This window comes from Cololabis saira, chromosome 16, assembly GCF_033807715.1.
Source record: "Cololabis saira isolate AMF1-May2022 chromosome 16, fColSai1.1, whole genome shotgun sequence".
NCBI classification, from domain to species: Eukaryota; Metazoa; Chordata; class Actinopteri; order Beloniformes; family Belonidae; genus Cololabis; species Cololabis saira.
In genome coordinates this window covers 23,725,331-23,746,129 of record NC_084602.1, presented here as the reverse complement: position 1 = coordinate 23,746,129, position 20,799 = coordinate 23,725,331, and the positions used below count along the sequence as shown (strand labels likewise).

The following is a 20,799-nucleotide window of genomic DNA, read 5'->3' as shown; positions in this document are numbered from 1 at the left end:
TGGACCTCAGTTGGGCTGGTGGGGCAGCTGCGAAAAATTTCCCGCATTTTTCAATCCAAAACTTGACAGGAATGCCTGAAGAGGTCATTTAATAGGTCAAACTAAAATACGCAGCAATATTTCGGGTACGTCATCACAAAAGTTATCCCCATTAAGGGTGATTTATGGTTCCGCGTTACACCAACGCAGAGCGGCCGCCGCGTACCCTACGGCGTAGGCTCTGCGTCGATTTAACGCGGAACCATAAATCAAGCTGGTCCATCAAGGGCCTGTCACATAAACCCCACAGCCTGTCTGACTGGAGAGACCACTGTCTAATTTGATTTTCAACATTCTAACACAAAACATGATAAAAAAAAACCAGGGCTTATATCTTATATCAAAATTAGAGTCTAAACTGTCCGTAAGATGATATTCTACAGCTAATAGTTGTTTCCACGTGTAAATTGGTCAAGTGGCTAATCGTTCATCGTCTTATATTGGTTAACCAAATAAGGCAGGTAATATTTTGCAGAAATAAAATGTTAAATGCAAAATTTGGAGCAACTACAAACCAAATAAGAGGGTAAAATCCCTGTTTCTTACCTGCTCTTTCCCTGCTAGCAATGACAGCTGGAGATGCTAACGCCTGTAGATTCTTTATTACTGATCAGGTCTTTACGAAACCATCAGGTAGCTGTCTGGCTAAAAGTATTGTTTATGCAAACCGTAACAATATTTTGCTTGCTTGAAAACTAGTATCCGATTATATTAGCAGCAAGTTTTAGTCACCGGTGGCTAAAGTGAGTCCTTGTTACCTTTCGTGAATAACCATGGGCGTTTTATGTCCACAATTTGGTTTTACAGGCTTAACCTGACGCCTATGGTATTGTTAAGCAAATCAGACCCTCCAAAATCTTCATCCACGACAGAGAGGTTTGTTATCACAGCTTTGTTTTTTTGTTTAAAGCAGTTTTACGCAAAGGACATGGGCTAGAAAGTGCCTGTAAGACACTACGGAGGACTAAATTTAGAGAGTTGGTGTGACTCGGATCAGTGGTTGCCACGGTAACGGTGATACTCAGATGTTCTTTTCCATCTTGATCACAAAAACAAAAACCTTGCCTTTTATTAATTTTCTAAGCATGTGCAGCCCTCCACGTGCCTATAAACTTGCTGGACACGAGTCTGAATAACATTTGATTTAAATTCTGCTATAGGCTTGTTTATGTTTGTACTGCTGTTGAAGATTGTTGGTTAAAAAGAACAGAGGTTGGGAAAAAGTATCAGTTTGTGGGGTTTGTGGGGTACTGCATAGGTTCATTGATGGAAAATAAATGAATAAATGAATACAAATGTAATCATGTAAGTGTAACAGAGTTAATTAACACAACGCAAGAGAGAAAGAGTACAACCGCTACATACAATATGGTTACAGATCTTAAGTCAAATATGTTCTGTTTTTGTGTTACTTTTCCCCCATGTGATTCTGTAATACAGATTAGATGTAATGTTAATGTTCCACCAAGCTATTACCCATCAGAGTCAATATCTAATAAAATGACCACATAAGACAATCTGACAGCCATAGGAGTTTTATTACAAAATAAATATTTGGATGAAAGATAAACAATAGCAAAGTCACAAACCCTCTTTTACATTTTCATAGATTTTCTTTGTGTAGTACATGAAAAATAAAATACAGAAAAAGGCATCATTTTACATAACTATCTTAGTTGATCCCTTCTATACTGCAGTGTTACCACAAACAGAGGAAGTCACCTGTGGTGTGGGATTATGAGACTCTTGTGTCACCAGGGAGGGCACAGGGAAACAGATAGACTTCATATATCTGCAAACCTCATTATTACAAATGGAAAAGAAAAATGATTTGTAGCAGCCCAGCAGTCATTTGGAAATGTTGCATTTATAAACGGCTACAGCTAGACTGTTTTTATTACTGCTGAATATTATCAAACTGATGGATCCCACTGGGTTTCTATCCTGCTTTCTTGTCTAATTTTGAATAGGTAGCTTTATTAGATTTATTAGATTACTTAGATTACTCTGATTTAGACTATGTAATTTTTTTTACAGTAGATTTAGCAATGTTTGGATTATGTGTGGTAAAGGTTTTATATCCAAAAATATGTTATTTGTCCCAGTTTGACATCTAATATGCAATAATTCTCAGTCTGTTGTGAAGCTTTATTCAAATGCTAAACATTTTGAATATATTCTTATTTACACAGCAATTGACAGTAAAACCCTTTACCTTCTGTTTTATCTAGGGATGCAAACTGATAAGATTTTAGCAATGATGCCATTATTGATTTTGCTTATCAATCAGATTCTTATCAATTCTAAATTGAGTTATTATCAGGAAACAAATGCACATGCATATTTTCATGCCTCAACACAACTGCTTTATTATCTTAAATTTGAAAGAGAAAACTGCCAACAGGTCAGTAATGTAACAACCCTTCCTCACTTCAACCACAACAATGCAGCTGCACACTACACACATTGTTGCATCTTCCAATAAATGTCTCACGAGTTGTGTCTCACTGTCAATTTGATATATACATTTTCAGCACCCTAAATAGGAATGAGTGGGTTGAGATAGTGGAAAGATGGGTGGGTAATGGGAAAATAACTCATTTTGACCAAATGGTCAAATAATTCAGTGGAGCTAAAAACACAAGTTGAAATTAACGGTAAGCTGCCCGATTGGAGTGCATTGTCCGTGGTAGTGTGCACACGGTTGCTGCACAACAGTGGCAGTCTAATTTGTTGGCCCATGGCACTCGGCTTGAAGCACATCGGGAGAGAAAGAAGCAGTGCTCAGATGCAGGTTGTCATGGGGAATATCTTTTATTAGGACAGCAGAACTAAAGTAATTTGAGGATTACACAACAAGCAACCCTCGGAGATGATAGTGATGGATGGCTAATATTGACCTCTTGGCTCTCCTTTCTTCCTGGTTGTTTGAGCTGCTTGCACAACTAAGCTAACTTTATAGTAAAGGATGGCACAACTATTCTGACAGAATGCCTGCAATGACGAATAAACAAGAGAGACGAGAGATAGTAAGGCCAAAGTAAAGTTATCTGCCTGTATTTTCAATTATAAGCTGATATTCAATTACAGCAGTGTCATAAATTGATTAACTTCAATTTATACTTCTGATAAGACTATAAATTCTGTTTGGTTTTAATGTTTGCTTTTTGGTTGACTGCAAACAGAGGGAGAGAGTAGGACTGAAAAAGCGAATGAGGAACGAGGTGAGGATAGACACAAAGATGGTTTTGATGCCAAAGCATCTCCTGTTTCACCCACATTCACTTCAGGTAGGGTCATTACATTATTTCTTTTAGTTGTTGCACAAAAATGTGGGTTACTGGAGGAGAGGGAGGGAAAGAACTGGATGAACTCTCAGGGGAACGCAGAACACAATAGAGAGAAAAGATAAACCACATCCCAGACATGAAACCAAGGGAGCTGTTTCCACAGTAACATCTTGCTGTTATTAGTATTGTTTTTGTCTTTAACAGGTTTGTACATGCTCACAGTCTTTTTCATAAAGATTTTTTCTGCCTACATTTCTACCTTTACCAGTTGTTTTAGTTTTAGTAGCAGCTGTATGGCAGTAACAGTGGCTCAGGAAAGACATTACTCTAGCATAATGTATTACATAGAGCTTTATGCCTTGCATACCATATTATTGTTGGATTACTTTTGTCATAAATAATAAAATGAGGATCCTTATGCATGGATGATGTACTTTATTTTGACTGACCATGCTGTTGTATCTCGTTGTATTTGAAAATTCTTCCAATTAAATCATTCTTCATATTCAAGCAATTTTGGACAGCATATCCTTAAACACCAGAGGGAGACATTTCATTTATGCATGTTCAACAAAACTGTACATTCAGTCCAATATATGCCGTTGGACAACTGTTTTTGATAATGTTTCGGAAAAGAATAACAAACTTCTTAAAAGTTTCTGGACCAACTATACTCAGATGAATCAATAAATATAGATTTTCAACAAGTGTAACCACCTTTAAATACCAAAGAAATCAACAAATTCAAATAACTGACACAGTAATAACTAGTATATAAAATGAAAACATCAGTCTGTTCTGTTTTACATTGCACTGGCTCCCATGGATGTCCATTGTGTCAGGTGTGTAATAGCAGTGTTTTCACCAATCAAAACGCCCTTCCTGTTAAAGCTTGTCATCACCATCGCCCTGTCCGTCGGTAGGAGAGCATGCCAGCGAATCATCCCAGCTGTTTGAGTCTCTGATCGCAGACGCGGTTTTGATAGATGAGTGGAGGAGACTCTTGATTCTGTCACTGGGCTGCAAATGAACAGTGAGCCACACTGCAACGGCGGTCTGGGCTACCACTGCAGTTACCTGCGCGGGTTCTGGCACCTGCAGTGCACAATAAAGAATAATTCACTTTCACCAACATCAAATGATGGCTAGTGGACACATGATCTCTTATCAAATTTGAAATTACCTCTCGCAGTCTTTAGGTTTTTGTTTCTCCTTCCTCTTCCTTCCTCTTCCTCTTTTCCTTTTCCTACACATATAACAAAAATACTGAAGTCCCCATTCTTTCAAAAAAGGCTTTTTCGTTTTTTCAGAAACCTTAATATTTACATTAAAAAATTAAGTTCTTACCTTTCAACCGTCACGATAGGTTTCCTGATCCTGAGGAAAAATATTTCAATAAATTAGAGAATCCAAGACAGTTTTACCCAGAAGCCAGTGTAAGTTCACTGGAAGCCAATTCTCCTAGAATTAACATTTATTTTCTAGTTGCTTTATCAAATATACTGTGACACAACACAATTAAAATAGTTTAACAGACATGGTGGGTCTCTGTTTTGGCAGTTTAACACTTGCTGGGAAGATATAATTGCAGCAGTTATCTCACTAATAGCTCTTGAGGTTTAGTTAATAACCGAGGTATCTGTTCGTACTTATTTTAGGAAAATAAGGGTCTCTAGGTGTTTTTTTTTCTCTGCATGGCTCCAGTGCACGCTGAGTGTCTGGACCACTGGCCCGTTTAGTGGCTGTTTTTAACCGTGAGACGTGTGGACTCACGAAGGGCCGGTCAGTGCATGTCAGCTCTAAATAAAGAAGAACATGCAGAAATGATAAACCCAACCAATTCACTGAGTTGATAAATGCTTACATAACATGGATAATCTTTGCTCCCAATCACCACCACAAAAAAAGTTAGTTCCAGTCCATAATCTCGCTTTTTGATTTATTTTTTTTCTATGAGGTCCAGGTTGTCTGAATTTAGGATTTTAGACTGTCATCGTTAATACTGCAATTTCAACATACAGACACAGTCTATGTTCTTGAGGAAGTAAATCAGAAAACAGCATATACAGTACATTCGTTAACAAGAATAAAACATTATGTTTTCCTGAAGTAGTCTTTATGAAATATGCCTCAGTCACTATGAGCAGCTATTTCATTTTCACAACAGGTATAATTAAAAAAAACATGTTGTTGATAAAAGTTTGCGGGCATACATTGTATAATTAGCAGATACATTTATTAAAACATTTCGTTTGTTTCAATGTAAACATGTAAACATACATTTTAAGAGACAAGGTTTCTATTTAAAAAAAATAGTAAAGCAGTTTTTTTCTTGTTTTCTTACCTACATTCACATGACTGATGCTCCACAAACGTCATCTCAACATATTCTTGACCCGGCTCTGATGGCCTTATTTTCAACAGCTAGGGGATAACATTAGTTAGAATGATCATAAGAAGAAAAATATGTTGCAATCGGAGCAGTAAGCCATGCGGACGGTTCCAGTTCGGTCTTTCAAGGCCCTTGCCTTACCTGCATGGTGACGTTAGTGGTGCGAGTGGGATGGCATTCCAGCTTCTCGTCGCCACAGCAGCCGGCACACCTCACCAGGGGCACGCAGGAGGGGCTGTAGATGTGCTCCACCTCTGTTGGGTATTCGTGCACCACCTCCACCAGTTTCTCGATGGTCCGGCAGAAGCTTCGACCCCACACCTCTTGAAACATCAGCACTGTGGGCGAGAATAACAAGCTTAGCCACTTGTAGTTCCCAACCAATCACTGTGCTTCTAAGAGAGGTCCAAACATTAGAGAGTACATTTGATAACATCTTTAGATTTGTGTAAGTAAAAGGGTTTATGAAGCTTAAGTTGATTAAAAAACAAATTACTATATGTACATAAAATAAACTGCATTTGCTGATACATGCATTTGTACAAAAATTCTAGCAGCAATTACCGGAACAGTGAAGGAATGACATGCCTAGATGTTGCACAGAGAAACCTAAAGCCTGTTGAGATATGCCATTGTGTATCCTGTTTTCATTTTGAGGAGGAAAAAAAAAGAAACATTTGTTTAATGTACATTATGCTTTCCTGTGGGACTACATGTGTGAAAGTGTCCTAGTTGCCGTGGGGGAAGAACAGGGATGACCGTAGCCAAACACAGAAGGAAGAGAAAACAAACACTGGAAACATGGCCATGAACAGAACCCTGCTGGAGCTGGAGCTGCGTTGCCCCACAGGCACCTCTGGGACTACCGTGACCCCAGAGGTCGCCAAATGGAGCCTGACACTACAACAGCTGTTTATAAAAGCAGACAGGCTGGGAGAAGACGGCTGGGGAAGCATCCATGGTTGGGAGACGAGGCCATGAACTGTAATGTTGTACAACCCGAAAGGACAGTTCACTGGCCAGTTACTACTACTTCACTTGACTGTGTGTCCTCTGCTTATCTGGTCTTTTCTGTTACATGTCCTCCTAATACGCTCTGGATGAGAGCTCTACAAGCCTTCAACATTCAATTTGTTTCTCTTTTGGCAGCATTCATTTGTGTGAGGGTGGAAGGGAATATGAGGGAAGAAAGTCAGGAGTTGAGTACCGCCTCCTCTCTCTGTCATGCCTTGTTATTCTCAAGATTCACATCAAATTCACTGACCAACAAGCCAAGATTCTTGGGCTCAGTCATTTATAATTTTCAAGACAGCATCGCTAAGACAACATGAGATAATACGCTGATGTTGAAATGAGCTTCATCAGGACGTGCACCCTTCAAACTCTATTTTCTATTTAGATTTAGTCTAAGAAAGCCATATTTTATTTAAGCTGATAAGTTGTAATTTGTTGCATAAGAAAGTAACATCCCAAGCATTTTTAGAAGAGTTCAGGAGTAAAAGAAGCTGAAATTCTTACCTTCCATTGTACTGTTTATGCTTGATAAAGGTAGACTCTGCAAAACAGAAGGAAAAAGAAATGCTTACTTTTCATAAACAAGCTTTAACTTTATGATGACCCGATCAGCCTGGAGAAAGATTTCAGTTAATATTTTGTCACGTGGTGGTGGCAGCTGGAACTACAGTCGGTAGTACCGAAGTGGTTGGCCGTCTGTCTTTTTCCCCCTCCTTGCAGCGGACAAGTCTTTGTGACAAGCAGCAGATCCAGTCTCTAGCACTAATATGTCACGTTCCTCAGTGTGCCCAACTATTTAGGTTCAAAACCTGTTTCCTGTGGTGTAAGATTCAGCTTTCTATTTATTTTCCCATTGATGGTTTCCCCCCCGTCTTGATTTTTTTTCCCATCATCTCATGATAAACAGAGTGAATTTCTCATTCGCCTGGGAAAATACAAAACCTCTGGTTGACTCCATCTCAGGACGGGAAATCTATGTTTGATAAAATACCCTCCGGCAGAATCGGAGGACAGGCGGCAGACGACCTGCTTCCGCAATCTCTCCTCGTCACTGGAGATAGATCTGAGTTTTTCTGTGGCACAGACCTTAGGCACAGCGATTTTAGAGGGAAAACTGCTGTTATCCAATAGCAAACAGACATAAGAGGACCTTTCCAAAGGATGGCAGTAAAAACTATGTTTTACACCATCTGTTCGCTGCAGAAATGCATCCTCTTCCTGTTATGAACCAAAATTAGTTTGAGGATGAGGATAGCATCTGTCAGCACACTGCCACTCTCAGCAGAGTTTTTTTTTCTTCTTTTTTTTCCCCCCTAAACAATGTGATTTAAGAGGAATGTCCTGATTCAGTGATGATGAGTTCTTTCAACTGAAACACTTCAGGGGTTCCTGCAGGTCTGACCCATCCTCACTGCTGCACAAAACGCTTTATGGCAGACTTAATTGAAATTGTAAATGTACGACAGCTTCAAGTCAAGGACTTTCAGCTCGGTCCTCCCTGCGTTAGGGGAACTGTTGCGGCACCTTTTTCAAAGTGGCTTGTCATCTGGCCAACATGTACAGCTGTTCCTCTGACAGCAGCCTTGTTTCGTGTAGTGGCGTTCACTGAACTGTGTCGACTGCACAAAAACACAGCAGGATATGGGCTCCATTTGCAGAATATTTTACATGCACCACATGGGAAAGTCACAGTTCAGTTTAATTTATTGTTAAACGACACTTCCACTCTGTGGGGATCTTTCTCTTTTTAATTCTCTATAGCGGCAACAAACTGATAAAATAAACCTTTCTTCTCTGTCTATTGTCTAAACTGCTCCGTGTTTATAAGGTTACTCCACATCACAAGCCGTTGTGGCCCTGGTCTCACTTACGGTCCAGAAGGGGTTGAAGTGAGGAGAATTTTTTTAACCGCGGTCATGGGTTAAGCTTTGGCATTTTCACCACCTCCTGTGGTTGAGAACAGAGGAGTAAGCTACCAAGAAGAAACTTCCAGTTAATAAAATGCTGCCTGAGGATCCTCACGTAGCCATTCCCTCCTCCTCACAGCACTTAAGACTGCACTGTCAGCTGAGTGATTAATGGTGGCTGGACTCGCTTTTTCTCTTATTGGACAGGGGAGAGGTTTTGCAACAGTAGATTATGAATAATCTTGTTTTAATAGTGTTTATTTGACTTAATTTCTTTAATGTGTATACAGGTTTAGACATAAATTGTTGGACTTGAGCTGTGGAGACTTTTCAGCTTATCTGCTAACAAACAGGTAAATAATAATGTACATTGCCAAACTTAATATCATTAATCGACACATGACTGTTAAAATTTAAATTAATTTGATTTGATTTGTTTATTTGCACAACATAAAAAAAACGGTACAAAAGTTGAAATGAACATAAAAGCATGGAAATATGTGCAGGTGAGAAAGGAAGCCCTAAATGGGCTTATTCAAAGTTCTCACCAAGAAAATACATTGTATTGAAATAATAGCAAGAACAAAAAACAAGAAACAAAAAAACAGCGTTCCAAAAAGATGGATATAAACAGACAATTTCTCGGTTGAGTGAGTGCGTGTGCTTGCATGTGAGCAAATTAGTAAGCAAATTAAGTTATATATGCACAATAATGTGCATTTACAAACAGTGATATGACATTTTCTTCCACATTGGAAAATATTTTACTGAGCTTATCAACGGGCATTATATCTTAATTTAAGAACTGTAGTGGAGTTATTGTCTCAATTGCCGCACCGCTTTCTACAAATAGTCTTCAGCTCTTGACTTCTTGTTTTTAGAGGTCTGTGCCTCCCTATTCGCTGAAACCAGTTGATTGGAGCAGCTGAATATAGATTAAAATGTCTGTCGTTAGACATTTGGTTCTGTGTGTTTAATTGTAAAGCCACTCTACAAAACTAATCCCCTGCTTGCTAAGACTTTGTGCTGTATTACGGGTCAGATCAGAGGTCCTGCAGAGTCCCTGGACTCCTGCCGCCAGGCCACAGAGGCCCCAAGCCTCATTACTCTCCAGTCCCACACAGCTGAACTGCGTCATCTACAACCTCCTTGCTTATCCCATCTGTCAGAGGAAGGGCAGCATGCGTAGGGAGCAAAACTTAGACATGACAGGGACTCAGCTTCACAGTCAGAACACTTTTTTTGACTTTGAGAATCAAGTGAGGGGAGGACATGATAGTCCGTTGAACAGCAGGTACAATGGCAAACGGCCAAAAAGAGCTGGACGTGGGCCAGCATGTTCAACAGTGTCGTTTACAGAGGAAGAGAAGAATGAGAGGCATAGTCTTGGGAATCAGCTGAAAAGACTTCTTTGTCATTTTAGGCTAATGAGGTTTGTTTTTTTTCCATTAGATTACAGCGACAGTAAGAGTGAGGCTTACCAACTTTTGCTCGCCAACTATTTGAAATGAACATCATCTCAAGTAGCCCATAAATCATTGTGTTAGACTTTAATTCTATCAGTGATCTGTGATAATAAATCAGTAACCAAAAATGATACATATACTGCTGATATTTCCCAGTAGAGAAGAGGTATATCATAAATCCTTCTCATTTACAACAAAAATGTATTATTCCATGCACTCCTGGCATTTTAGGTCTTATTTCTAATTCACAGTTTGACAGCATTAAAGTCAGCAGCATCTAGCTGCTTTAGATTGGAACTGCTCTTCAAACATTTCTAATTTCCAATTTCTCCATATTTGGTGCAGTTTCACTGCTGAGTCAGCGCTGGAGTTAAGGCTTGTATGTACAAGCCCATATGGTGTGATAGGTATGATTGAATTTTTATGAATAATAGTGAAGAAACAGACAAATTTAAAACATATAATCCCAGTCTGTGAAGCAGGATAGCCGTGCTTTATGCTGCTGTGTGTTTTTGTCCCCCAGCCAAGCTTCTTAATTCTCTCTGACAAACTAGGATAAGTTTCACATTAATCACCACGATGAAGCAGGGTCACTTGGCTGACATGGGTTCACATTATAAGTTTCAGCAGCCGCGGTACAGCTGAGTAAAAATCAGCCGTGCTTTGTGCTTGCTTTAAGTTTTATTAAAAGTTGGCCAGAAAGGTTTTGGGAAATCCCCTTCTCAGTTCTCAGGACTGGGACTGGTAACAATTCAGACTGCACTGAATGTAAATCCAACTTTGGCCCAGAGTTGAATTTACATTACGCACGTTGCCTCGTGTGGATGACATGGATAAACAATCCACGGATTACATACAGGTTAGTGGTTTGGTAATCTCTGTCAACTGAATTGGGGATTCTCAGGAGGCATAAAGGCCTCGTTGGAGGAGTGTGTCCTGCGGTCACTCTGACTAAAGCCTGGCTCACAAGACCACACAATGGAGAAAGCAATGAAAGCGGAACAAGCGAATACAAGCAGAGACAGTTTGACAGGTCAGAGGCAAAGCTACGCCTATCTCCATCTGTCATTCTTTAATGCAAACCAAATTCCGCATCATCAAAACCTTGACAACGACATTAATTCTCCAGCCTGTCATAACATCTATTCCCCAAAGATGCTGAAGAAAGTCAGGTTCTGTTGTGTAAACACAAGGCAGGTGAGCGTGCAGCTATAGCGATGCCTTCACAGGACTGAAAGTATCCAGCTAAGTCGCAGGGTGGTCAGGTCAGGACGTGTGATCAAAGGCCAGTTCCAAAACCTCAACAAACTTCTGCAATAAATCATTTCTCAGGTAATCTGGATATAATCAAAAGTTTTTTCACACATTACGTAACTAACTGACACACTGATAGCTTGGCTCTGAAGATCAAAGCCCATAAAGTAGTAATTTGGAGATTCGTACCAAATCTACTGTGTGATAAATCCATCAGTTTAATAAAGTTAAAGCACAGAAGTCTAGAACGTTTCCAATTAGATGTTAAGAGCCGTGATTGCTGTGATTGCTTCAGCGCTGGGATAATGAAGGAGAAGAAGCTGGGTTTGATGTAAGCTGCGATTTGGATGTCAGATGGCGGTGCTTGGGCTGAATTTTACCCTTGAAAACATCTTATCAAATGTAGTGACACCAACTTGTGACGAATGCGACGCCTGCATGTGATTTCTACGTGCAAGCTTTTGTACAAACTATAGACTAAAAAAAATGTTACTCATCTCAAAGTTCCAGTTTATTAAATTCATAGCATGAATTAACTCGATGAAACCAATTGTCTCATTGAGTTAACAAAAAAAAAAAAAAAAACAATTATTTTGTAGATCTAAAGCTGCTCACGTAAAAGTCAATTTCTTCAAGATGAAGATTATTACACTCTTATTTTTACCCTTCTGGCCACATTCAAAACAGTCATGTTTTCTCAGTGTCGTTCTCTGGTTTAAACAAAACCAACGAACAGTAAAATAGGGTCAAGTGAAAGAGTCCATGTAAATTTTGATTAAGAAAAACACAATTTCCTCAGCAGAAGTCTTTTAATTCATGGACAAATGTCTCCCCAAAGATACAGACACAAACACACACAAACCGCTGAGTAAACGGCGAACCCCATCCGCAAACATACACACACGACACAGGTCTTGAGATAACGCTGACCGGTGGTAATTGTGGCCTCTATTACAGTAAACGCTGTTCTGTAAACCACAGTAAATTACATCCAGATGCGAGATTAAAGCTCGCTGAGTAGACGGCTGCCCCGAGCACCACCACTCCTCTTCCTCCTCCTCCGCAGGAGGAAAGAGAAATCCATATTTCCTGATAGCAATTGTTACTCTCCCCAGGGCAGGGACATTACAACTCTAGAGAAATACAAAAACAGCCCAAATAGGAGTTGCATCAGTCAACAGGTCACTCCTGCTACATGGCCTCATGTGCACATGTGCACATGTTTGATCCAGAGAGATGTGCAACTGCGTATTTGAGCACCAGACACACAAAGGAGGAAGTGGAAGTGGAAGTTGACTTTTTAGTCTATTTAGTCTATTTGTTAATAGCTGTAGCTTGACTTGATTGATGCTTGATTCTTAAGATGTTGAAACTGCTCATAACACTCCATAACACCAGTTATGATGCCATAACAAGCAGACTCTTAACATGAATGTGAGAGAAAATCAAAACAGACGCATTTGCTCGATTCAGATGGTCAGGCTCATGCATTGTTTTGTTTCTGATGGTGACGTACAGTAAAGGAAACACCTGTGTAACGTTCTGTCCTCATAGACATCAGAGGGGCAGTCGCGCGTCATGGCCGTCTTTCAATGGCCAGCGCCAGAAGTGATGAGACTGTCAGGCACAGTCAACTGATGGCTTTATCACAGGAACATTCGTTGGTATTTAAACACAGATACAAAGAATTTCATAATTGCATACCAGAGAGGATTACAGTCCTTATCCTTGACTGATTTTTTTTTATCGTGACCAAAGTATTTGAATTCTGAGTTGTGCAGCTGTCCCTGTTTTCTGCACATCAGCTGTTCCCGCTGGAAACACTGTCAATACCTGTCAGAGTTGGCTGATTTCAGACTTCACCTGCGTATTCATACATGGGAACCCAGAGACAGTAAAGGAGAGGCTTTATTCACAAAGAATTTTAGAGAGATTTCTCATGAATAACAGAAAGTTGTTAAATGGGCAAGAAGCAACATAGTGTATTTTGTAACAAATTTTGTGAGTGACTGCAGAGTGTAATGTGGGCAAGATTATCCAGTCATGTGAAAAAGCAAGCACAACTGCTTCGAAGATTTTACGTGACAGGACAGGATAAAGAATTGCCTGGTCCTCAGCAGGTGTTAAGATTAGATAAATGCAACAACACTATTTCACAAAACAGAGCTGTGATGCAGGAGTGGTGTTTGACTAACAACCTTCCTACTTCTGCAAAACGTAAGAGGGACAATAGCAGTTAAAAGCTGTTAATTAAATACATTTGATTAATTGATCTTTCGCAGGCACGATCACCCCTAAGCAGAAGTTTTTGGCAATTTCCTGGTCTGGAGCATTTGGGTGTTTGCTAACATAGTGCCAAAAAGGACAGACGTCAGTAGGGATTTTAGAGAAGCACTTACTCTTGCTCATCAAGTTCAGATGAGTTTTGAAACCATCATCAAACAATAAGGGTTAATTATTTAACACTTTAGCTAGTGTTTAGGCTTGTTTTTTATTGTGTATGTTTGCGTAACTCTGTAATTGCACCACCAAACGCTAGGTGGTAATACGTTTCTGACGCACTGAAAACCCTTTTGTTTACTCCTGTTATGTATCTGAGAAACAACATAATGCAAATAAAGCATATGTTATTTCAGAAAGCAATTTTTTCACTGCCATGAATAAATACAATGCTACCAAGTAACAGTATTTGTTGTGTTTGGCGTCTACCCAACACGTAGTCACATTTTTGAGGAGGTGCACGCCAGATTATGGGAGAGGTTTTGATGTAGAGTTTCCCACTCCGGTGGACATAAATTGTTGATTTGACATAAAAACACAACTCACAAGTGGCAAACATTAAAGCCAGATGTTCCGATGTGTTGATATCCTTGCAAATTCACCTCAAGCAAATGTGGACTGTGTAGTGCTGCTGTACTGAGTCTGTAGTCTAAAGTTAGATTGAACTTCAGCAAGTTAAATGTTCAAGTTGACTGTTGAAGTTCATGACACTACAATAAAAGTGACTTCACAAGTATTGCTTGTTTGGAAAGGTTTCAAGGAAAAATCCTTTTTTTTTCTCAAAAGAGGGTGACAGCCTAACTTAGGTCTGCAATAATGTATCTGAAATAAAATCATAAGACATCTGACCGGATGAGACCAAAGTGGAAATGTTTATTCATAATACCCAGAGGCATGTTTGGAGAAAACCAAGCAGAACCTATGAACAAAAACGCCTCAAATCAACTGTCAAGCATGGTGGTGGAGGGGTGATGATTTCTGGATTGTTTTGCAGCAACAGGACCGGGGCACCTTGGGAAGTTTATGGAGTCAGCAATAAACGTCACTGTATACCAAATATTTTAGTGTCAAATGTGAGGCCATCTGTCCAGCAGCTGAGGTTTATGTGAATTGGGTCACATGACAGGACAATGATCCCAAGCACATATACAACAGAGTGGCTGAAAAAGCAAAGAAAGAAGGTTTTGCAATGGTGCAGTTAAAGCTCAGACTGATTAAAATGCTGTGCCGGGACCTGAAGAGATTTGTGCACAAAGTTTTACCTATAAATGTCAACAAACTGAAGCAACATTGTAAAGAAACGTAGACCCGAATTTCACTACAATGGTTTGAGAGACTGTTAATGTTATACAGGAAATGATTAATTCAAGTTATCACTGCTAATGGCGTCTTTATAGTCTATTGAATCATGGGGCTTACTTAGTTTTTTGTATACTGCTTTTGAATTTTTGGATATATATAATGAAGTAATGACACGGTGCGATATTGTATTTACCAAATTTTAAGGACAGTTGTGGACTTTTATGACTTATTAATTCTGCTAATATTTTTTACCACTTCCTGATACATGAAAACTTGAAGAGCCTATACATTCTTTTTAACATGACCTTATTCACACTGCTGTGGTGCAAGCACAAACACTCACACACTGCGGTACTGTATGTATGTAAGAAGAAATATGAACTAAATGGGGAATAAGAGAGTGGATAGTGTAAATGCATGTGTAAGTAATATTTGCTCCATCACACGGCTTTGACATCAGATGACAAAAGGAAGCATTGTTCGGAACAGAAACCCAGGTGCTTCTACTTTCAGCTGAAGGTAGAAGCACCAAATTAATCCTGTTATGACTGAGGTGATAACAGGATTAATTTGACCAGGAGGGCTTCCAGATAATAAAGCAGTGCATATATCAAAAAGTGAAACTGTCACCGGGAATCACAGTTCAGTTTCAGAATTACATTTGCATCTTTTATCATGGTTTACAATAAGTCCCAGTACTTTCAGGGAAACACATCTTAGATTATTTTCTGTAGCTTTCACTTTCAGAAGCCACATTATTGTTTAAAATAAAGACTACATGAAGATGGTAACATTCGGTAATACTCTCTAAATCTGCCTACTTATTTTTAAACTGCCCTTATTTTTAACAGCTTGTGCTTTTTATTATTTTATTTCTTTTCTTATCACCTTATTCATAATTTTATTCAATCTTATTTGTTATTTACTGTCTAATTATGTCTTTCCGCTTTTAATGTCAATGTAAAGCACTTTGAATTACCTTGTGTTGAATTGTGCTATATAAATAAACTTGCCTTGCCTAAATGCAGTACAAGTACACACTAGATTGCTGGACAAGTGTAAGTGGATTGGTTTTACATGAATATGTGGATTGGCTTGTGCATAACAAATTATTCCAACTATTGGCAACAAGTGAGGAGAAGTTAGTTGAGTCACAATAAATTGGGTATGTGGGTGTACATAGAGAGCGTCATATACAATCTGAAATGGCAGCATTTACGTCACCCCAGATTTGCTTATAATAGCAGACAGACGAACCGTATCACCAGTATGATGGATATGCATGTATTGACTTGACACTGCTTTGAAAAAAAAACAAAACAGCATGCGATTGTTGCAGCTAAACACAAAACTCGAGAAGTGAGCAAAAGGAAGAGAGCTAATGATCACTAAAGCAGTTTCCTAAATAATCAAAGGGACACTTGTTATATGTCAGATGCTTCTTTTGACTGAACTACTGGGAAATAGTTGCATGTTGCTAATGTCATCCTTCTGTGCCCACATTTCACTGCAGTCTTTCCCACTGGTTGGGAAATTACTTGTGGTTTGTGCTGTTGCTACAATTCACTGATGTCCTCTAGAGACCTCACATGCAGACGATCAGTAGTTGTGAAACCGCAAAGAAAACAAGTCTGCCCAAATATGAAAAGCAGAACTCAGGCAAAAAACTCCAAACTTGACATCAGACACTTTTATTTTCCCCCCAAAAAACATTGCTAAGTATGGAAACAATCCTGTTAAGAGCTGTCAATCAAATAAGTCACGCTTGAACAAGTCTCCACTACCAAAACTATATAATCCTAATCCATTACATCGAAACCAAATGTCTAACCCCGACCTTGGAACCAACTGTTGTCCATAAAACAACCCTTTAGTGATGCAAGGTTGATAGATCCCAGAGGTACAGTGGGATCCCAAATGTTGACCGCTGGATTTAGAAAAAGGAGAACACACGCAGACTAAACTACATGGAAAAATCCTTTGTAGTCAAGGAAAATCATTTAACAATTGGAATTATCTCCAACCTCTCTTGGCTGCTCCATGTTTCATTACAGATATGAGTGACTGCATCAGTTACAAGGGCTGACAGAAACTCCAGTTATCAGAAATACTCGTTATCTGTTAGGGATTTAGAAAATCTGGAGGAGATGCATGCAAAAGTAAATAGCATTCCTAGTTTTCTGCTACCTGATGCTTTACTGGAAGAGCAGAAATAGCTGCTACCTTGAGAGTTGATAGAAATTATGACAGGTATTTGATTTAAGTAATTTGCAGTGGTTTTTCATTCATACAATGGATAATCTTACAATCAGACTAGCCATCATCACCAGTGCAGTTAAAGAAGGATCCAGACTTCAGATCCTCTGCAGACTGTGTGTTATCTGACAGATTGGATGTTGAATCTTGGGGACTGCAGTGTTTACATTTACCATCAGTTTTCTGGACAGCAGGGGGCATCTGACCTGCTGCATGCCGAGGCCCCTGGATTTTGTCACTCCTGTTTTGACTGAGAAGGCCATGAGCTGATTATGAGGATTAGAAGAAATGTGGTGATCCCATGCCTCTCCCACTCGTGCTCAACTTAGCAACAGCTGCAAAGTGTCCAGTTTAAGAAACTGTTGGGACATGAAGCTTTTTCAAACACTGAGAGGCCGACTGAGTCAGTGTGCAATGCTTTAAGTGGTTTGCAGCCTGACAAGAGGGGCTGCTTTGCTTGATTCAACAGGCAGCAGCCGTGTAAGCAGAGTGAAAGTGGCACCAGAAGTAAATGGATGAAAGAATGGCCTGGTTTTGCATAAAACATAAGAGGAATCAGAGATAACCGCCAGCCTGTGGGCACCTTGGGAGGAAATCCGACACTGAAAAGATTGAAGAGTTAGGGCGTAAGGTGGTACAAGTCCCGCCATCCAATAACACATCCTTTTTAAAGTATTCCTGACACAACTTGGGCCTTTGAATTTGCCATTTTCAGTTTCAGGTTTGCTCCTTTCTGTAAGATTTTCATTAAAGGCTGCAATGCCAGTCAACAGAGAACAGACAAGCATTGTACCCATCCACTGTCACCTGACAGTAATCTGTCCAGCCTGAATTAAACTTTCAAATCGATTCTGCTTGTATCCCCCGAGTATTTTATGAGAATATCCCCAGAGTATTTTATGAAAATGTCTTACGTACTGCCATCATCAAACTAAAAAATACAATTAAAAAATATATGAATTAATAAAAAACAGGAAAAAGTGGCTGCAGGTGCTGATGAAAATGAAAATGCTCCGTTTTAGCACATACACTATGAGGTAACTCAAAAGGCTCTATGTGCTTTATGGTTCTACAGCAAAGCTGAAAAAGGCAGAGGCATTTCAGCATTTACATTTTTACAAAATATTCCCACTGACATGGCAATCAGTGAGTGTATCTCTTTCATGGAACCAAAGAAAAAGGAAAGGCTCACACAAGAGTGGGACCAGTCTTTCTCTGTAAAACTGGTTTCTAAAGTATGATGTGGCTGTAATTATAAGCTTAGCAAGCCCAACCAAATATAACAGTGAGTCATCTTGCATCATGCGCTGCAAAGGCAGGGTGATGCAGCTTGTCACGTTTCATCTTATGAATGAACAGCACTGGAATCTACAAGTGACATGGCAATGGACTGTCGTCAAGAGTTTGGTGATTCAGCATATATATACTGTATATATATATATATATATATATATATATATATATATATATATATATATATATATATATATATATATATATATATATATATATATATACATACATACATACATACATACATACATACATACATACATACATACATACATACATACATACATACGTATATGGATTACTCTCCTTCTAACCATTTTGATTTCTGTAATAGACACAGACATTATCCAAATATCGTAAACAAACACAGTATAAATCAGATTTTGCTTTGAGATCCAGAAAACCCCTATTAAACCTTAAACTACTTTAAATATGTGTGACACAACCTACCTGAGCAGGTGAGAAGAGCAAATAAAGCGCCGCCACAGTCTCGATGATAAGACCGGCTTTCATCTCGCGACTTCTTTGAGCAAAAGTTCCAAATAAGCTTAGTCAAGGATTAAAAAAAAAGAAAAAAAAAAACGCTGACCGGGAATTTCCAAGTCATCTGCTCCCGGTTTAGTCGCGCCGAGAGTCACGTAGCTGCGCTGCTGCCGCGTGTAACGTGATGAGGATTCTGCTCACTAATGAATTAAGGCCGGAGACTCGGGCTGGAGTGGACGTGCGGAGGGAAATAAAACAACGGTGCCTTAAAATGCAGAGTCAAGAAAAAAAAAAAAAAAAAACTTACAAAGACTCTGCAGCATGGAAAGAGCACAATCAGTGAGAAAAGTTGTAAAGCAGGTCTGCCCAAGACGTTAAAGTGAGGATCCGCTGGAGGAGCGTGAAGTTGTACCGAGAGTTTAAAGTTTCCAGTCCTGCTCTGCGCTCCAGTCGGGGGAAAGAAACACTTGCCTCTAATTGCCCCGCACTACCTTTTTTCATGAGCCGGTCATTTAAATCTCCTCCCCTTCTCTGTCTTCCTCTCTGTCCTCACAGAGCTCAGATGGGATTTTGCAGCCCATTTAAACTGCAACCTTTAATAGTGATTCATGTGATGCTGCAAATGGTTATCATTCAGTGGCGTCAATTCAGTCGAAGCTAAGGTATGGCAAGGTTACAAGTCACAGAACTTAACTAGAGTATCAATCAACACGTCCAGCAAATACTCATCACAGAAGTCTGCTATGTAGCTTATTGTCAAGAAAATTGGAACTTTTTCAAATGCAGTCTCGCTCACTGCAAAAACTCAAAATCTTACCAGGAATATTTGTCTTATTTCTAGTTAAAATGTCTCATTTTTAGTCAAAAAAATCTCATTACACTTAAAACAAGCGTCATTACCAGAAATATAACTTGTTATTTGACCATTTTCACCTGTTTCAAGTACATTTTCACTTAAAATAAGTAGAAAAATCTGCCAGTGAGACAAGTTTTATCTTCTCATTACAAGCAAAATAATCTTGTTCCACTGGAAGATTTTTCCACTTATTTTAAGTGAAAATCTACTTGAAACAGGTGAAAATGGTTGTTTTTGAGTCTTGTCTTAAATGTAATGAGTTTTTTTTAACTAAAAATTAGACATTTTAACTAGAAATAAGACAAATATTCTTGTTAAGATTTTGAGTTTTTGCAGTGTATAATAACTAGTGAAATCGATCATGTTGTTCTGATTTGCATTTGTAGTTATTCTATATGTATTAAGTAATATAATAATCAGTACAAAGAGACACAGAGTAATTCCATTAATGTATTTAAAAAACAAACCTTTACATTTTCCCTTGAAGCCAAGGTGTGGCGGCTGCCATACCTTGCCATAACCAACCTGTTATCATTGGGTTTGCGGAGGTGCTGCTGATGCTTTCTTTGTGATGTGTAGATTACACACTACAGAGTATATACATGGACTTGCTAAGATAGGATCTCTCTTTGGTCCTTCTGGTAGAGCTATTCAGCCAAGCAAAACGTTCAGAGATCTTTTCCACCGCTGGCACAGATGATAAACTCATTGCAGGCTCAAGGATGCAGAAGATATCCTCCTGTGAGGCTTTAGTCAAGTTTGCTGAGACAGAGAAGGAGATTCCATTACTGTTGACACATAGAGTAACTTTTCAGTGTGGGGCTTCTGTGTTTGCAGAAAGTCTGGAACCAAAGGATTCCTTGTGGGCTTCCACACATTCCTCCAGCAGCGCTGAATAGCTGCACAGCCTTTTGCTATTGAACAGACCACACTCAGGAGTGTGGCATTTCTAAACATCTCAGACACT

At 39.2% G+C, this 20,799-nt stretch overlaps 1 protein-coding gene across 2 annotated transcripts; it reads right to left on the bottom strand.

Moving 5' to 3' along the window:
- Positions 1-2,051: 2,051 nt before the first annotated feature.
- Positions 2,052-19,419, bottom strand: pgfb (placental growth factor b). Of its 2 annotated transcripts, none has more exons than XM_061743052.1 (7): positions 18,944-19,419; positions 7,240-7,276; positions 5,863-6,059; positions 5,674-5,753; positions 4,677-4,706; positions 4,513-4,575; positions 2,052-4,424 (listed from the first exon to the last, which is right to left on the bottom strand). In XM_061743052.1, the coding sequence occupies exons 1-7, from the start codon at positions 19,004-19,006 to the stop codon at positions 4,403-4,405; spliced, it is 492 nt and encodes a 163-aa protein (XP_061599036.1). In that variant the 5' UTR covers positions 19,007-19,419; the 3' UTR covers positions 2,052-4,402. The 2 variants fall into 2 exon arrangements, with proteins under 2 accessions (XP_061599036.1, XP_061599035.1); XM_061743051.1 differs by having other exon boundaries at positions 2,052-4,417.
- Between the last annotated feature and the right edge of the window lie 1,380 nt (positions 19,420-20,799).